General features: G+C 41.8%; 1 protein-coding gene across 4 annotated transcripts in view; it reads left to right on the top strand.

Annotated features, from left to right (window-relative positions):
• The window catches only part of tiam2a (TIAM Rac1 associated GEF 2a), a 100,818-nt gene that overhangs the window by 77,781 nt on the left and 3,114 nt on the right, over positions 1 to 19,923 (top strand). For all 4 annotated transcript variants that reach the window (XM_030127031.1, XM_030127032.1, XM_030127029.1 and 1 more), the window contains 10 exons: positions 10,957 to 11,184; positions 12,305 to 12,373; positions 13,666 to 13,791; positions 14,288 to 14,396; positions 16,437 to 16,616; positions 16,859 to 16,977; positions 17,531 to 17,639; positions 18,435 to 18,493; positions 18,602 to 18,704; positions 18,952 to 19,045. In XM_030127031.1, coding sequence (XP_029982891.1) covers positions 10,957 to 11,184; positions 12,305 to 12,373; positions 13,666 to 13,791; positions 14,288 to 14,396; positions 16,437 to 16,616; positions 16,859 to 16,977; positions 17,531 to 17,639; positions 18,435 to 18,493; positions 18,602 to 18,704; positions 18,952 to 19,045 — 1,196 coding nt within the window. The remainder of the gene's footprint in view (positions 1 to 10,956; positions 11,185 to 12,304; positions 12,374 to 13,665; positions 13,792 to 14,287; positions 14,397 to 16,436; positions 16,617 to 16,858; positions 16,978 to 17,530; positions 17,640 to 18,434; positions 18,494 to 18,601; positions 18,705 to 18,951; positions 19,046 to 19,923) is intronic.

Here is a 19,923-nt window from a genome sequence, read left to right as displayed (position 1 = left end):
GCTCCATTTGTTTCTTCGGCAAATACGTGACATTTTTGTGCCGTAGAAGTCTTCGCTTTCAGTCTTAAATAAAATGGAGGTACCTTGCAATTAGTACATCCTGTCACACCAGCTTTAGAGGAAGTCGTCCTCTTAAGATACGCCAAATGGATCACTGTTATGAAATGTGGCAGATTGCATGCCTATTTTTGTCCTGGTGGTTGTTGAATTTCTGGTCATGTTTTTGATATGTAAACCAACTTTACTGAAGTCATTAAACAACCCGTTCCTTTGGGAATTAACGCATCAACGCCATGGTAATGGAGTATGGGAGAATATGTATGGAGAGCAGTAATGAGCGTGTGTGGTCATCATGAAAAGCCACGTGTTAATGGTATTGACATGGCTGGAAGCATTTGCGAAAGCGCGTTCATGCATATTCATATTACCTTGCATCAGTTAACTAATGCTTCCCGTTCTTTTACGCCGTGTAGTTGTTATTACCGCTACAAGTGCATGTTCGGCACACTTTAAGAGAACCTGCTTATTATGCAATGTGGGCCGAATGATAAAGCGAATACTAATGTCGTGCCCTTTGTACGAATGATTCAGTGATGGCAAATCCAGCCCAAATATCCAGAAACCATTGTTAATTGCTGCTGCTGCTGCCATGGATTTGGTCTAATTGAATGTGTCAGAAGATGCCGTGCAGTATTTGACCTCAGTTGAGCCAGGAGGTGGATTAGAGAGGACAACTTGCCCTCTTCTCCTCTGTCTATTCGGGCTCTATTCGTCTCTTTTTGTTTGCCCGGCGACATGAGTCAGTCCCACTGCGCTGGGATCTGCACTGCACCACCACCGCTGCTGCTGCTGCTGCTGCTGCTCAGCTCCCTGCCGTTCGTGTTTTACAGAGGAATGACTGGAGGAATGGGAGATAGGTGTGTATGTGGGGGAGGAGAGAGGTTTATGAATGTGTGTGCTTATGTCACTGCATGCATGCACACTGGAGATACAAAAAGAAAAAAAAAAAAGCCCTGCCTCTATCAGGGAGAGTCAGCCACTGTGAAAAGAAAGGTATTGATGCTGGTAAATCAGATTTTTGGCGTCACGAATAGCGGAATTTAATCACTGTGGGGCCATCAGTTTGTTCACTGGGGCGGGGCGGAAAAAAATCAAGTCAACGGGTAAAAAAAAAACAACAGCCATGTATCAGCATATAGGTGCACACATCCATGAGCACATTATTCTGAAAGTCAATAGAGAAAGGGAACAACTAATTTCAAGGCTCTTGTCACACCTTGTAATCGGCCTCCTCACTAGACTGCCTACCTTTGATTAATTGGTCTGTTGCATTCCAATTTGTGCTTATTACACAAGAGAGATTTGTGTGTGTTCCAGGGGTGAAACGTTTACTAGGAAGTGTTAGCAGTTTTGTTTAGCAATAGTGATTGTGATTTCTCCAAGTTGCTCAGTGGTTAATTTATAGAGTGCCATAGCAATCGGTTTGTTGTACCATTTACAGGCTTAACGAATCGATTGTAAAACTCAACTGAATTGGTCCCGGATTACCCCCATGAGGAACCTCACACTGAAGGGATTTGACGTGCATCGGTTCAGTGTGAAAATGCAGTCATCAAGACGTGTATATTCAGAATGAGAAGAGCCGCGGCTGTTTTTGTTCACGTCTCAACTAATCTCCACAAGGTTGGAGATTGAAAAGCAACACTGGAGGCCTAGGAAGGATTTGTTGACTGGCAAGGCACCTACACATTTCCATACATGTAACATCTATATAGCCTGTTTCTCAATGAGAAATCTGTCTGGAATTGCGGGGCTTTAAAAAAAAAAAAAGTCTTCTTGACATCTTGATGATTGTTCAGAAATGTCAGTGTTTTTTATGCATCTATATCTTCAATAAATATTTATTAAAAAAAAAAAAAGGAATCGTGGGGCTTGAATCCAAATATGAAGGCGGGACTGACAGGCGCCGAGTAAACCAATCACATATGAGACTGATGTGATGCTTTTGTCAGAGAAACTTAAGGGTGAAATCTGTAATTCAATCCTTATTTTTGAATCAAGTAAACAACCGACAACAGTTGTAAAGAGATTTGCGGACTTGGAACTGACTTTGACTCGCGACAAAAAGAAGTCAGTGTGTATGATGCATTGCGAAACACCTGCCCCCCCCCCCCACCCCCGACTTGTGATGGGATTAGTCGGTATAGAATAGATCATGCATATTTCACAGCGATTGGCCCCATTCCAGACTGTTTTCTCCGTGTTGAATACACGGAGAAAACTGGATGACTGGCCATGTTATCATCTATAGTGTGTGTAGTGACAATCCTAAAGGCCAGATGGGAAACATGGGTTGTAATCTGGCATGTTCTGTTTTTAACTGATGGCACCTGTCCACTACGTCACACGGATACAGGGTTTGTATGGTGCTTGAAATCCTTGAAAATGCTAAAATTTCAATGTTGTGTTTTCAAGGTCTGAAAAGTGCTTGAATTTGAAAGTGCTTGCAGTTACAACTCTCAGTATTAACTCTGCTAGGTTGGATGCCAAGCCAAAGCTACTTACAGAGAAGTGATACATTTTGAAAAAAAACTTTTTTGTCAGAAAAGAAAAGGTCGACTCTAGGTAAATTTTTATCTTAATCTTTGTCTTGGTGCAAGCGTGTTTGAAGAACACTAAGTGACTTCCGTTTTTTTTTTTTTTTTTAATAAAACTTTGTGTTCTCCTTTAATTTCTAAGATTTTTGCTGTTATAAAATATAATTTTAGATGTTTATAGCATAATACAATGTACATCATTGTGATAAAAAGTGAAAAAAAAAAAATCTTGAGTATATGTTTTCCTGTAAATACATGTTTTACCGCAGTGATAAAGTGCTGTGCTGGAAAATTTGAAAATGGAGAAGAGATAAAAGTGCTTGAAAGGTACTTGAATTTGACCTCGAAAAAAGTGTACGAACCCTACAGATAACATGATAAACAACAGAAAAACATGAAACCAGACATTAGTACAAGATCATTGCTTTACTGGTTTTATTTTCTGTTGTTTTTGGAACATGATCAAAACCACTGAGCTCTAAAATGCTTCATATATGATCATGTCATTTCTTATTTTTTTGACCTTGACTCTAATCCATAAATAACACACTTTCATTTGAAATATTTCAAAGTAGCTGCTCTCGTCTTGAATTAAACCAAAGGTTAAATAGTAGACAGACATATTAAGCTTCTTTGCTTTTGTGTCCAGACCAGACATTTCAGTAAGAGCATTTAAATGGACTTATGTAGAGAGAGCTATGACTGGAGCCATCCTCTGTCTGGCTGTCATTGCACACAGATTTGGCTTGATGTTACTGGGTTTTGCTTGTGTGTGAGAAATAGACTTCCGTGCACTTAGTAGCTGGCAACCTTATGAGACTTAAAAAAATAAAAGAGGTAAGAGGGATAGAACAGTTGTTTTTTTTTTTTTTACTTGTCTCAGAGGAAGAGTGCAAGACATTTTTAACACTGTAGAAATATGCTCATAAGACTAAGCTAAATTATTCACTTTAATTATTTTTTCCTCTGTTATCATGAGTCCAGGACTTCAAAAAGATCCAGTAGCTGCCTACGGATATTAGGCTACATGCTCTTCAAACGTGACCCAGTCTTCCTATGAGCTGCAAACATCCCCTCCTCAGACTTTAGAGGGTATCCTTAGCTCTCATGGTGTGCGTGTCTGCCTACGGGATGGGAGTTAGGGGGATCATTTGGGGAGGTGTGTGCGTTATAACTAAACCTATCAGCCACCATCTGGCTGTGAGAGGCCTAATAATCTGGGCTTACTGCTGTCAGTATAGTTAATACTCGCCGGCTCTTGTCAGTCTGTTGGACTGTGTGGACCAGTTGGGAAAACAGAGCTGCAGACAAAATAAAAAGGAGCAACGGCGGGACAAACAGGAGCACAGATCCACCATGAGCCTGATCCTACTGTAATGACCACATTTGGGGTGCCCACCGAGGCCATGGCGGTAGCGGTGCCAGTCGTTGCTCCGACAGGACACAATGAAGACCCTCAGCAGTGCCTCTACCTCAGCACCCTATTTGGGGTTTTCATCCGGGACCGGTCACCAGCCCAGGCCCTATGCTCCCTCCTTGCCATGTGCTGGTTCTGGCTACCAGGCTGTGAGGCCAGGGACAAAGACCTGTACCTGGGATCCGCACTCATCGGCCTGGGACAGATCATTAAAGACAAGCTGGGCTGCCTGACTCAGGACATGGCTGCATGTCTGTCCTGCCAGAGAGACAAACGACCGGTAAATATTGGCTAAAGAACTGTTTTGTAACATAATAGGTCACTGAAAATATAAGGAAATGATGTTGATGTGTGCAACCTTTGTGATTCCGTTTTATTTTGATTAATTGTTCAGCCCTAGCTTGTACCTGAGAGATCTGATACTATGACTGTGGCTGCTCTGTCCTTCATAAGGTTTATGGTGGAGGCAGGAGGGAGCAGGTCACATGGACATGGTGTTACTTTGTACTGTCTTTTCTGCTTCTCTCCATGATGTTATCTTCACAGTATATTCATCACCAGAATTGACTACAGAGGTCTGACTAGCTTTTACTGTCTCATTCCTGTGAATGCATCACCTTGTGTCACCTTGTGTGCCATCGGGGTCTATTATCTGTTAGTATTGTCATGTCAGTAGCACTTATATATGGTGGACTGTTCACCTGCCTCTGAATCACCCTGATTGACTGTTTGCAGGTTAGGAAGGGCAACGCTAGCAGCATAGTTTCCCATTCCATATTCTTATATGCCATTAAGCTATGTTTAATGTTAGCGACAAGCATTTCCACTTAACCTTTCATTTAGTTTTAGGCATCTTGGTGAGGGAAGAAAAGAATGTAGTGCTAGCATCACTTTGCCTTTGTACTTGCAGTCATGAAGTAGAGTGGATCTGAATAGCCTAGGGGACTCAGTAGAATGGGTGCTTTAATCTGAAACTGGCTTCATTATTAAAATACACTCTTCTCCCAAAGTCCTCGGAGAGTTGGTGGAATAATATTTGTTTAGGATGAATAATAAAAGCGTAAATGGGCTTGAGTGGAGCGCAACGGGACCAGCCCTCCCTCTCAGCCTTCTTTCTCCTCCCTTCTACTCTGTTTGATTTATGAGTGCGCGTCTTCTTTTATTGAGCTTTGAAAAGAAGATGGCATTGTGGCAGTATAGCCCACTAACATGGAAAATGAATCACTAGTCTGCCCACCGGCCACTTGGCCTCCTCTCTCTCTCTCTCTCTCTCTCTCTCTCTCTCTCTCTCTCTTCTCTCTTCTCTCTCTCTCTCTCTCTCTCGGTGTCATGACAGGGCCGCTCCCTTTGAGGGATGGGTAAAGCCAGCCCCAGGGACACGCCTGCACTTCATCCCCCTTGCCTTTATCCTCTCCCACCCCATGTTTGTTTGTTTATTTCAGCTAAGATGGGACCTCTCTGCTGGTAAAGCACAAGGCTTCTCCTTTGATTTAAGCTGCGTTTCATCTGCAAAGCAGACTGAGCTCTGTACATAATGACTCCATCGGAGCGTTAAAAGGAGATGGAGACACTGTTTAGTGTTTATCTCACAACCTCCCAGTCTGACAGTTGAGCTATGATTTTCGCAAGTGTTTACACCCAACACTTCAAAAACACAAGCACTGGAATATGGAATAAATGAGACTGAATAATATTTAATATCTTAGCTGCAAGTGTCCGACTGTGTGCATGTGTTCAGGACGGCGGCCTAGACTTTGCATGGCAAGTGGATGCGATTACGGGATCATGAGCACAAAGGGTTGAAGTAGGAATTGAGGAGAGAACTAAAACCTCCTTTGTACTGGAAGGATTTGGTTGTCTGCATCTGACAAGTTTTGTAACTTTTCAAACAAGTAGTTTGACAGCTAGGCTCACTTTTTGTTGCTATTGTGGTTCATGTCTTTGTAAGTGTAAAAGCAGACAGGGCTTGAACTTCCCTGTTTTAAGCCTTTCTTTGACTGTTTCCTGTACTTTCCGTTCATACAAGCGCAACATCACAGATGTCTAACTGGACATGGTCCTTAAAGCAGTGGTGGGAATCACAGTCTAACCCATCATACTATTTCAGTACGATTACATCGCCCACAATAACAACAGCATCAGAACACAGCTATTCTGTGATATTTGATATTTGATGTCATGTACATTACATCATGTAACTGAAGAAAACATGCTTCTCAAAAGGCAAAAAAAATTGGTGTTATGTATTTGGTCACTGCATTATGGTGTCAGTTTAACAGGATTTGATGCCTGAGATCAAATGATGCACACCAAAATGAGTGTGAGTTTAGTGCTACCTCTACATCCACATGTGCTACTGTTTCAAGAAGTAATAAGTCAAATTTGCAGGGGAATCTGTTTTAATAATGTTGATATTCCTCTATCGATATTTTTCCAACCCCTAGTCTAAATAAAGAAATCTATTTATATATTTATAGTCAGACATGCTTGTTTATTTATTCCGTGAGCATTGCTGTATGTGTCATGTCCGTTCCTGTGCGAGGCCATAGTTAACATTCCTGCCCCGTTACCCCATGGGCTCAGAGCCTCCCATTTTTGAGTCAGCCATTCCTCTCTGTGTGGAGGTAACAAGCCAGAACAGTCTACATTGTACTGTTACTATTGAGAGACTGGACAACTGGACACTGATGCAGCCCCTGGCCTCTGCATTCAGCTCTCTAGAAGCTACACTGGAGCCTACAACAAGGCGAAGTAGCCCAGGAAGACAGAATGGGGATCCCTGGATGCAAATGAACAGGGAAGTAAGATGGAGAGCAGGGTGTGGAGTTAGAGATGTAGCATGAGCAGCGCTGATGGAACCAGGCGGACTGTAAGCGGGGATATAATTGTTACAGGAAGAAATCTCCTCTTTTTCATAGAAGCAGAGTAGCCAGACCATCCATGTCTGATTGATATGCAAAACAAATCGGCCGCAAGCACTTTTTCTCTGCCCACGCTCACATAAGGATCGATCGCTGTCAAAGTCCACTCCTGCCCCAGAGACACAGTCGTACTCAAGACTGAGGCTTCTGACCTTGGCCTGGTGGAAAGACGGACAGGAGCAGACACTGATTAAGCACCAGGGACGAAGGCTGACGTACCTATACTCATATGTGGATGAAGTGGCAAGTTAGAGAAGATTTTCAGACATCTTTTGAGTTCTTTCGCAAAAACTTTTCTCCCCTTCAGTCCAACGCAGTGTCTGTGGCGTCTACATGCCAGCATCCAGAGGTAGCAGGCTGCGTAGGAAGGGCTGCTCACTGGCCCGGAGAACTCGGCGGAAGGCCACAGCAGCGTGGAGGCTGCTTTACAGGCTGCTCTTCATGGTGAGCAGAGATTTTAAAAAAGGTTGTTGTGGAAGATGCTGTTGACGCTGTAATTTTCGTTGGCTGTTTTTGAATGAGCTCCATTAAGGGAAATGATAAGCAATCATGTGCATTTCAAAGCATCGCTGCATGAAATAAGTAGGCTCAATAAGGACTGTCTGGACTGATGCTGATCTAGATATTTTTCTAATTAAAGTGAGTGGATGTGTTGGAATAAAGATAACAATTTATGCAGTTTCATGTTTCTACTCTAACCTCATCCAGCTGTCTTTATATAATTTATTTAGAAGTCATGTGTTAATGATGACTGGTCTGATTTTTGTGAGGTAGAAATCTCAAATGTACATCTTGAATTAAATTAATTATTAGCTGGATAATGAGAGAAAATATACCTGGACATCGCCCTAGTGAAACCATATCGATAGCCAAACGTCTCTGTTGCGTCTCGGATCTTTTTTTAGACTTGAGAAGATTGACAAAGACTTGGTTTCTAAATTGACTAAAGGCAATGAAAGCAAGACAAGGCAGAAACATGAAGCTTGGCTGTCAGCTGTCAGCAGGAGAACCTGAATAGAGATCCGCAGCAGCGCTGTCGGATCCACTTGTCTTTACTGGCGCTCCCAGACTTTTCTCCCGCCTCTGCTGGCTTCCATCCTCGGCTCTTAATTGGTTATTTGGGCTAGGTGTCAGGCTGTGTTGGTGGGTTTGTTGTGAGGCAATTCCCAAGTCATGACAACCTCTATCCCCCTCCCTCCCCTCCCCTTCCTACGTCTTCTTTTTTTTCTCCTCCTCTCATTCTTACTGCCCGCCTTTTCCTGTCACGCTCCAATGCAGGTATCTGCCATTTAGCATTGATGAAAATCTCACCCAGTTCGGATGCCGTGTGAAGAAACCTCATGTTCCTGTCCACATTTTCTCAAGCTTCCAATCAGCTTTGAGCCTTTTCCATCATTTGTGTGTGTGCGTGTATGTGAGATGAACATGAGCCCATATCTTTCCAACATGTGGGTGTGAATTAACTAAGCATTTGAGCAGCAGTGCCTGATAGCGCACACACACACACACATTTCTAGAGACCTGAGCAGGCCTCCCCTTTGCTCTGGGCGCCTGTAACTGAAATAAACAGCAGATATGACTGTTATCTGTCTCCACAAGGCTGTTCTCCCCTGTCTGGAGCTACTAGTGGGCTATTTGATGAATATGTCGCTCTGATATCCTTCAACCTCTGTGTTTCCTCCAGACAGACTCCCCATGTCTATGTGTTTGGTGCAGTATGGAGTTTTCCCAGAGTATGAATCAGTGAATGAAGCTGTGTGTAGAGCTCTTTGAAGAGCCTCTTATGTGCACACAATCAGAAATCAGAAATGTGTTTTGTTTTTGTTTTTTCCAATGTTGCTAGAACACTAAAGTGAATTATTGTGCATTACAGTGTGTTTAGGATTGGACAAGAGAGCTTAGACCTTGCTCTTGAAAAGGTTGCAGGATGATACTCGTGTGCTAATTTTACATTTTGAAAGCAAGAAAATCACATTTACACATTACAATATAAATCTAAATTTCAGCCTTTTAAGTTTTATGTTTCAGCACCCTGACATATTTTTCTGTAAATGCAGCTTAACAACATAAAAAATGAACTGAGCTGAAGTTATCTGTTAATGTGACATCATTAAAATGCATAAAAGCTGTGTGTGCGTGCTGCATGCACTGACACTGATAAGATGTACTCTGTTAGATGTTGAAATTTAGTAATAATGACATTTTTAGTAGACAGGAGTATCTAAATAATTCAGTCGGTACCATAAAAGTACCAGAGTTTGGCACTCGGAGCCTTAGTCCTTCTACCAGCTCACACAGAGACATTAAGTCTCCTCATAATTATCATCCCACATTCAAAGAACTCCAGGGTGGAGGAGTGCTTCTGTGGGAGGTGGATCACTTGAAAGAGGCTTAGCCCAGACATACATAGAGGACACGGAGAAGCATTCGCCTCCTTCTATCTCCCTCAGTCTTTTCGCTCCTTTCAAATATATCGCACTCTCACACGCAGTCTGCATTGTAGCATTGGAGGGCTGTCTCTGGAGTGACCATGCTATAATGAGCTGGATGATGAGTTGTGGGCTTATTAATGCAAGCCTTGATTGTCTGTGGGATCTCTCCGAGTGGATGGGAGGGGGTAGCTCACTCACACTCCTCTAAGAGCTGAATGACTCAGACGAGCTCTCACACTGTGCATTGCAAGTGTATTTGCGTGCCTATCGAGTCAAAACAAAGGCTGTATTGATCCAGGTGTGTTGTACAGCCTTTGGTAGTGATCTGAACGCTTGCTCGTGCGATATTTTACATACTAACACACACATGGTAAGTCACACACAGAAAGGCAGATATTGCTGAGCAGCTGTTTTGCCTGGCGCGGTGGTCACCCTGCCATGCTGGGTTGTGTGTTGCTGTGCGGTGGATTGGAACCTGCTATTACTGGCACTTATCAGCCTGTGCTGATTCCAGAGACTGGCCCCAGATTATAACACTACATCATGACATCCACTTAGAAGGAGTACGACTATTTTTACCACAGACATCAAATGGTAATTAATGGGTTGCACATTACAGTCTGGTAAAATTTGGCACTGTTGATGAGGTGCTTGAGTTTCTGGCCAAGTAACGAAGTGAGTCGTTTGATTACATATATTTGATGTAGTAGCTGGAAGGATTGTACCGTACTCTTACAACAGTAGGAGTCACTAGTGTAATATAGAGCAATGAGGGAGGTTTTTCTTCACTGGTTCTTTTTTATGTCCTAGGGAATACTACAGAGAGGGTGATAATGGTTCATTTTCTGCCACAGCTGCTTGTAGACTACAAAATCTTACCCGCCACAGGCAAACCTTCTCAGTGTGGTGCCTACGGCGGATGTTAATTTCCCTACCCCAGGCAGTCCAATATGAAGTGATGCAGATTATCTTTTTTTTCTACAAATGGTATGACGCTGAGTTCTTTATGGGGTTTCACCTATCAAAGAAATATAAAGCAGACTCCTTATGAATAAGCTATGGTATTTCTAGTTAAATTTGCTAAATTAGATGTTGTTTACCCTTTTCTCCACAGTGTCTAGTGCGCACTATTCCAAACAAATACATAACCATAAGTGATGTTAAATTTTCTGAAGCGGCTGCAACACAAAGCTGTGTTAGTGTCCATTATACATTTTTCAGTATAATGTAATGTGGTATCATGCTATCTGCCTGGATATCCAGTTAGTCTTTCAGATGCACAGGAAAGTCTTTGATGCAAAGCCAATTAGCATAGAGTGCATAGCTAAATCTCCATAACGCTCTTAGAATACCCGTGGGAATCACTGTCCATACACTGTGTAGAATTACATCATTATTTTATACAGTTCTGGAGCTGAAGTCATTAGTGGTGAATGATTAAATAAAGAAATTTAGGATACTTTTCTGAATGTGTTTGTGTGCACATATATGCAGTATCTCAAATGTTGCTCTCATTGCATTCATCTGCCTCTTATTATCCCTGCTTATTATCCCCACTGATGTAAATTCACACTTGTCGCCCTCTGCAGAGTGTAGACACAGTGTGCACCCTCTACCAGTCCTTCCATGAGGGGACAAGCTCAGGGGGTCTGATGGATGATACCAAGGTACCTCCAGTGAGGCAGGGGGGGGAGATGGCGTCGGGCCCCAGGGGTGAAGCCACCTTGCTCCGGCCTTGCCCCAAGCACATGAGCGCTACCGAGAGGTTACGCAAGGTCATACAAGAGCTGGTGGACACCGAGAAGTCTTATGTGAAGGTGAGGCATTGAGTATTTTTGCAAATAATTTCAACACTTTACCTTGAACTGAAAATAAAATCATACGTGTTGGACTACTGTGCATAATATTATTAGTAAAGCGGCTAAAGCATGGTGTAAGAAACAGATGAGTTAGTGGAAGTTAATCCAAGTGAACTTGATTCAAACACATTTTAGGTGAAGTTCAGTCTAGATTTGTCAGTAGGTTAAATTGTAGGCAACTAACATAAGAAAAAAAGAGTATGAGTCAGATAAGTTATGGCCTTAAACCTAAATACCTGTCATACCATCTACAACATCACTACGAAGATCCTGAAAATGGTCTGTCAGATATTTGATGAAACCTTTTTCTACTCTTTCATATACAAGCCCTTTTAAATTGTACAATTTTTTTTACTGTTAGTCATCTTAAAAAAAAAAAAAAAAAAAAAAAAAAAAGTACACCCTGTATCTTCTATATCCGCCAGGCAATCGCTGAAAAAGTGGAATTTCCTGTGTCACACGTGGAAGCATCGCTCCTCCTACTCTCTCCTCTTGCCTTGGAATATTTATCTTCCTCTAATCCAACTATTTTGCTGCCCTCATGTTTTCCAATAGGACCTTTTCCTCTTTGACGCACATTAAAGAACCCGATTCATGATCTCCTCATCTCCGCAAAACTTGTCATGACTGCCATTTTTTCATTCATTCTCCAATTTCCCATATTTCATTATGGCTCATCCTTCTTCTTCAACCTGCTTTTGTTGATTTGTAATTGAGGAAGGAGACTGTCTTCCCACTGTGCCTTGACGCAGGTCTATTTGCCCATATCTGAGTGCCAGTGGTTTTGCTACGGCGTTAGAGGTAGCTATGGGAGGCCATGAGGAGGAGGAGGGAGCTCATAAATCAACCTAATGAGAATATCCCCACTGATACCAAGACAGGCTACAGCCACATTAAAGGAGTAAGGGGGGTGGGGGGTGGGGAGTGGAGAGAGGATGAAGGAATGAGGCGAGGGACTATGGGAAAGAGAAGAGAAATAGCAGTAATCTGATGATTTAAGTGGTTTTAAAGGACACAACGGTTGCTGTTTGATTTCTTGTCATTAACTTTCATATGCATTGGTTCTTCCTGTTTGTAGGATCTGGCCTGTCTGTTTGAGATCTACCTGAAACCGCTGCAGAATGAAACCTTTCTAACACTGGATGAGGTACGTGATTGTGTTTGTAAAATGTGATGAGAATTATGGTTAGGTTATTACAGTTAAAAATAACTAAGGCTTGAACAAAAATTCAATTAAAAATTATTTTGTTGTCTTGTTTGGGGTAAATTGGGGGTAAAATCAGCTTTGTTTTCATTTTCCTCCACATTGCACAATATAAGACCTTTAATAAACAATGGTTCTGATGTGTATTCTTTCAGCTTTCTTACATAGTAAAGAGAGAGCTAAATACATACTGAAACTAATACTGAAACAAGTCAGTTCCTCCAAAGGAAAATAACAATGCACATGTAAAAAGAACTAAACTAACCTCACAAACCAAAAAACTAATGAAAATTTCATGAGCATAGTAACTGTGGTCCAGAGGTGTTAAGGCTATACAGGACATGAAATTCATGGAGTGTTTATTACTCAAAGGTGATGTCGATGAACTGCTCTAGGTCGTATCTCCTCTATTATCATTGTTACTAGCTGGAGGACAAATTAGCATTCCTCTGTACCGATCCTGTAGCGTCCCATAGGGACACACCAATAAAAGGAAGCTTAAGAACAGAGCCACCCTTTAAGGATTCCACTCATATTCCCACATCACAGTACAGCTGTCCTCTGAGTTCAGTGCATCTTTTTCATTATGAAGGTGTGATAAACAGCCTGGAAAACACCTTGAATTAAACTTGTCACTGTGTTGCTATGACGACACGTAGTATAGCTGTATCATGCCAACAGCCTTAGCCTTGCAGTTTCCAACTGGACGCACAGGGCTTTGCCAGGCGTGACCTCAAACACAGGACGTCTCTCTCAGACACACCAGTCGATAGGCCGCTGAGCACTGGGGCAAATTAAAAGGCCATTATGGGATGTGGGACGTGTCCTGACGCCAAATGGACAAGGGCATGTTAGTCCCTGTACTGCTTTTAATGAAGGGAAGTGTTGACCCTGTGTGTGTGAGAAGGTGTGTGACTCTACGAGTTTGTATGTGTGTGCACAGTAGCGCTATGCCTTGTCCCTAAGTGCCTTTGTCAGAGATGGAGCCGTCAGAGTGGTGGTTTTATAACACCCCAGGGTGCCTGTCTGACTGACTGTTATGAATTACGAGCTATCTTAGTTCTCTTTTCCTCTTGGCCTCATATTCCTTTTCTCTCTACCCCCGTCCACTTTTATACATCCTCATCTTTCTACCATTCCATTCTTCCTTTCCTATTCTTTTTTTTTTTATCAATTTCATCTATTTTTCTACTCTTCTCTACTCTATTCATCCATTTTTCTATTCTACTTCTCAGATGGAGAGTTTATTTGGTAGCCTACCAGAGATGCTGGACTTCCAGAGAGTCTTTCTACAGACACTGGAGGAGAGGATCGCCTCCTCACCTGACTTTAACACCCTGGAGACCCCTTCACAATTCAAGGTGAGAAAGATCAACCCTGTAACATACTATTGATTAAATGTCCAAAGATTCAGTGTAGATTCCTTGATTATATAGAACATTATTGTTAACTGTGTGATTTTTATCTAACTCACCAGAGCCAGGCATGATCTTTGAGATCTTGAGGTTTATAAATAATTGTAGGGGAGTGACAGGAGCATCACAGGCTGATTTATAGTCTTGACATGACAAGGTGTGGGGTCTATTGATCACTGCAGCGGTTCACTGGTTGGATTGTGAGGAGCTGAAAGCTGGTGTGTTCAAGAGGTTAGGTGAGAGAGAGAGAGAGGGCAGTGGGGGCGTTTGAATGCTTTTCCAGAGAGAGAGGGTTAGAGTGCTATGTTCACGACTTCACATGGTTACACACTTTCATGCTGTCTTCGTGTGCTCTTAGCTTTTTGTGGCCTCACTCTCTTTCCATTTGAGCCTCAACACTCAGCCTTTGTCATTGTTTTTCTCTCATGCTCTCCATTTACAGAAACTGCTGTTCTCTCTTGGGGGTTCCTTCCTGTACTATGCCGACCACTTCAAGCTCTACAGTGGCTTCTGTGCCAACCACATCAAAGTCCAGAAAGTCCTGGAGAGAGGTACAGCACACACCTGGATGCAGAAGCAACACAACACAGCCCAAATCTGATCCCTTTACACATGTATCTATGTTTGGAACTGGTGTACAGCAAATGAAGGGCCAGACATGGTGACCCGCACCCTGCCAAAGTCAGAGTGGTTGCACCTATGTTGCATCAGAAAACACCTCAAGGCACTCACTGTTGAAGGTCTGGCCTTCTCTTTAGGGACAAAAATCAATCTAAAGTAAATGTCCCAGTGTGAGGGGAGTGATGACTGCAAACGCTGCTCTGTTCTGTTCTCTAAAATTATGCAGCCACACACAGTATATTAGAATTGCAAAAGAGGATTTTCTCCTCTTATTAGCTTTATTTGGTAAGCGGTCTCTCAGCAAGAAATTACCTGTTTTATAAACAGATGACATCAAAACAAATGAATGCATTTGTTAATACACGGACTTTGGATAACCTTGTACACTAACCGCAACAGATCATTTGTTTCTCTTAGTATGTGACAGAGTGAACATTTTAAAGATGATTTATGCCTGCTAAGATGCAGGAGTTTCTATTCTGGAATTCTGCCCAGTATAGAGAAAAATGGAAGGCAACTGGCTTCTTTGCCAACATGAGGGGTGGGGTGTGGGGGGAAATGCCCCTGTGCACCGCTTAAATCTGCCCATTACCAGAATTGTGTAGGATATTCCTCGAAGTAAATAGCAGCATGGACGTTTAATAGGATTAGACAGGAAGAAAACACTTAAAAAAGTCTCTGTCGGATCAGAATGACCTAGAGGAGAAGAAAGTGTGGTAAATAAGGTTATCAAAGTGATACTGCTGTATGAGCAACCGCTTACTGTACAGTTAAACATTTGGAAAGTTTGTGAAGTGTGTGTCTTTCAATTGTGGTATTTGTCTAGTCATTTAAAATGAAAAATGCAAATTAAATCTTCATATAATGAATATGCTCTTGGCATGAACATTATTCTTAAGTTCTTCAGTCTGTGGGTAGTGCCAATGCACTACAAAATGGCTCCAGACATTTCATATACCAGGATTCATTGTGCACACACCATGGTCCTTACCCAAAGCTTTAGATGGTGGGGTGTACAGTGTTATAGTTAGTTCCAGGACCAATATTAGAACAACTTATAGCTCAGTAATTGCACAGCACAGATAAGAACAGCCAAGCATAACAGGGTGATAGTTGACTCAGCATGATGCAGGGTACCCAGCACTGCTTTGGTCACAAGCAGCCAATCCAACGACAGGCAGCAGAATTCTGTGGGCGTTTGTCTACGCTTTAAGTAATTATATGCCCGTCTTGCCATCTTCATCACCCCCTCCCTTATCCCATCATACCAAGGGCCCTGGGTTGCCTTAGTTTCCCTGTTTATTTGTCGACTCGTTAATTGCCTGCCAATTACTCTGGGAGGTGTCGATGCAGCTGCCTGTCTGTGACTGTGAGTGCTATAATTAATACTTTAATGGCCCCCCTCAGTACGCATGTGGAAGCATACCGCTCTGGGAAAATGTCATTACCTTTACAGAAAATTCTTCCTCTGCTATACCTGTTTTGCAATTTCACACCATGGTGTTGGCTTCAGGGACTCAGGCAATAAAACTTGACCACAATGGAAATGGGACAGCTTCATAAAGAATGCAACAAACTATAGCACAGTTCAGCTGTAGTACTTCTTTAATTTATGATGCTACTCAGATTTGCTGTACGCAGTCTAATGGATGCTTTTAGCAGATGTTTACATTTACAAACTGCAGTGGTCATGGTAGGTTGAGGTGAAGTCTACAGTACCCCCTGCTGGAGACATCTTATCGCATCATGATTATGCACAAGATTCTAAATGAATAATAGGATTAATAATGCAGTAATACATACATAGGACATCCATCTTTGTCAAACTTCGGCTCTGCAGTACCACATAGTTTTGCTGTATTAGGATATTATACTATGTATACATGAGTTACATTAGTGTACAGCACAGAAGAAAAAAAAACAAAGGCTGGAAATCTGCTACATCATCCGTGTTAATGTTTTTCTTACAGCTAAGACGGATCAGGCCTTCAAGGAATTCCTGGATGCAAGGAACCCTACAAAGCAGCACTCATCCACCCTGGAGTCCTACCTGATTAAACCAGTACAGAGGGTACTCAAATACCCCCTGCTGCTCAGGGAGCTGGTCTCCCTTACGGACGCCGACAGCGAGGAGCATTATCACCTCTCAGGTAGGCAAACACGTTCATATAAATTTACAGTCACATGCACATATGGAGAGGACGTGCTGTAATTATAGGCTATGTTCACACCTATTATTTTCAGCGTCGTGTTGTGATGGTAGGGGACTTTAAGCGACAGATCTCATCACAAAGGAAACATCTTTTGTTCTGTACACATTGAACAAATAGTCTACAACAGTAAAACTGAGGAATAACTGCAACCTGGTAACAACTCTCTTCTGTTCCTGCAGAGGCTTTGAAAGCCATGGAGAAGGTAGCCAGTCATATCAATGAGATGCAGAAGATCTATGAGGACTACGGCTCTGTGTTTGATCAACTTGTTGCTGAGCAGACTGGCCATGATAAGGAGGTGAACAGAAATTTTGGAATCAGAGTAATCACGTATGGGAAATAAACACCAATATAGTAAACATACTATGCAATACTCAAATGCCAGAGATGTTTGGAGTACTTTGACTCCTGTTAGACTAAGGTTTTCTAATATAAAATCAAATTTCAGTCAGTTTAATTTAGGTTAACCAACTAACCATCCGTTCATCAGAGCTGTGCTGTTTGTGTTTTCTTCTGTGCATTGCCTTTAGGGATAGAATACATTTACAAATTGATGAAATATTTAGTTAGTAACCACTGCAGTATAATATTCAAAGTGAATAAGCCCCATAATGTTGTCTATGGTGATGTGCAATTTCAATGTTAACGGGTCTAAAATAAAGACCAAACATCTCCTCAAAAATTAGGTTTCACTTCAAGATATAAAAATGAGTTAGTGGTGTCTGTTTGATTCAATTCACAGACATTGATAGTTCTTATGTATCTCACACAGCAGCGACAAAGCCAATAGTCTCCCTTTGTCTTTGTACGCTTTTCAACTCGTCTTATTCTCGCTTGTGTTTCCCTCTCAGGTCACAGAGATCTCTATGGGAGAGTTCCTCATGCATTCTTCAGTGTTTTGGCTCAACCCTCATCCATCATTGGGTCGTATGAGAAAAGACCCTGAAATCACTGTGTTTGGTGAGTATGCACGCTGCTCCTAGTGCTCTTCGATTTCTGGCATTCTGGGAAATGGGTCTCCCATAGTTTCATATCCCTCACCTTAACCGACTCCACAGGGTTTGTCAGCTATCGTCATGACTTGTAGTCATCCTCAACTTGATGTGCTATTGTGTTTTTTGGGGTTTTGGGAGCGAGAAACCAAACAAAAGGCAGGTTTTGGGATTAAGGTTTTATTAGTAGTGATTACAATATGAGTGACAATAGATTTTAGGACAAATGCTGGTATTATGGAGTAAAAATAAACAAACAAACAAATAAATAAATAGGCTGTTGTGTATTAGATACATTTTTTGCAAATGTGATGATTAGACATTTATGACAAATAAAGAGGAGAGGCTGGATATTTTTTTATATCTAAAAAAACATCCTAAATTAATCCTGACACCAGTGCACTTAACATTCAACTTCACTTGTTACTATAAATAAATAATAAATAAATAAATAAATAAAAAAAACACAAATAAGGTTTTCTTCCTCATTATATTCAGTAGAAAATGTTCTTATATTGGCACTAATATATGGCTGTGATATATCTGTGATAGACCCATAATCATGGCTCTACTACAGAGTTTGATGGTTTTGCTGCAGGGCCATTCATGCATATTTGTGAATTTCAATATCTGTGGCGCTGATATATGCTTTAAGGATTCAAGTTGGCATCTAAAATACTTCTGTGCATTGTGTCGCTCCAGTCTGCTTTCCCCAAGAGGCATTCCCAGTCAAAACTAAGACACTGATGTGTTCTCTCACCAGTATTCAAGAAAGCTGTGATATTGGTCTACAGGGACAACAACAAACTGAAGAAGAAGATGGTGAGTATTGTGCAGTCATTTATTCTGGCATTCTTCAGCTTCAGAATGTGTGAAATGTAACATCTCACTCTGTTCCTATCTGGGATGTTTTTCTTCTGCGACGACCAGACCAACCCTCGTTCGGCTCTCTCTCATGGAGATTCAGATCCCGTTAAATTCCGTTGGCTCATCCCACTGTCAGCGCTGCAGGTCAGACTGGGAAATACTGCAGGTGAGAGGCCGGCACACTGCCACGTTACTGCTAGTAAATCACTCACAAAGTACATCCACTAAATCTTTTTTGTTCTTTTTCCTTTCCCCATATCCCCACACACACACACACCCCTAAACTCATTTGCCTTGCCCACACACCTCTTCTGGCATTTCAGTTCAACTCCCTCCCTATCTCTTTCTGAAACCATAAACCATATTAGGGCCGTGTGATTAAAAGCTTCTCCTTTATTGCCCTGCTCTCACAGGAACAGGCACAGAAAGCAGCTGCATTTGGGAGCTGGTCCACTCCAGGTCTGAGGTGGAAGGGAGACCAGAGACGGTGTTCCAGCTGTGCAGCAGGTCAGAAACTCAACTCCCATTTCAGTCATTTTTTACCCTTGTATGTACATGAACGATAAATCTCCGCTTTGGTCTAATTTTACTTTCCCCACTAGTTTCTCTTCCAAATAAGTTTGACTAACTTCTGCCATTTACAACAACTCCTGGTTAGTGATGCCATAGCTGGAGGGAGTGACTTTGGACACAGTTATGGTATAAATTTAATACCATAACTGTGACAAGACTGGAGGAGTTCAATATGGCACGCTGGTATTTAAAGCAAGGAATTCCCCCTAACAACACGAATGCTTAGATATTTTGGTGTTATTTTTAACCAAACTAATAAAAGCATGTTAATCACCATTATAAAGAAATACTGGCAGGCTGATTTTTTTTTTTTTTCAGCATAGGACAGACCTAGGCAAGCTGCTTATCTCTAAAAAAAGACCATATCCAGTCTTCACTCACAGCTTGGTATCCATCTTCTCATTCAACTCGCATATTACAGAAGCTAAAAGGGCTATTCTGTTAAAGGGGTCACATTTTGCTAAACCCACTTTTATTAGTCTTTGGTACATTTATTTGTATATTTGGACCCTACTAGTTCCAAAAGTTTGAATTTGAACCCTCCAGATGCTCCAAAGCTATCTTTATAGTCATTCAGGCAAAAATCGAGTGGATTTCTGCAACCCGTTCTAATTCCATCTTAATTTGCTATGTCTCTAACTAGTTACATCATGACATTTGTACATATAAGGTCAAGACTTCCGATGAGTGTTTCTTCAAGTACGCCATAATTGTTTGTCATCAGCAGTGGTTGTAGTCCATACTGAAAATATGTCCAAACTTCGAGCCGATTACCTAAAATATTCAGTTGTTGGTTGAACGGGACAGAGCAG

This window comes from Sphaeramia orbicularis, chromosome 22, assembly GCF_902148855.1.
Source record: "Sphaeramia orbicularis chromosome 22, fSphaOr1.1, whole genome shotgun sequence".
Lineage (NCBI taxonomy): Eukaryota > Metazoa > Chordata > Actinopteri > Kurtiformes > Apogonidae > Sphaeramia > Sphaeramia orbicularis.
Note: the sequence above shows the minus strand (reverse complement) of the source record. Positions and strands in the feature narration are given on the sequence as shown.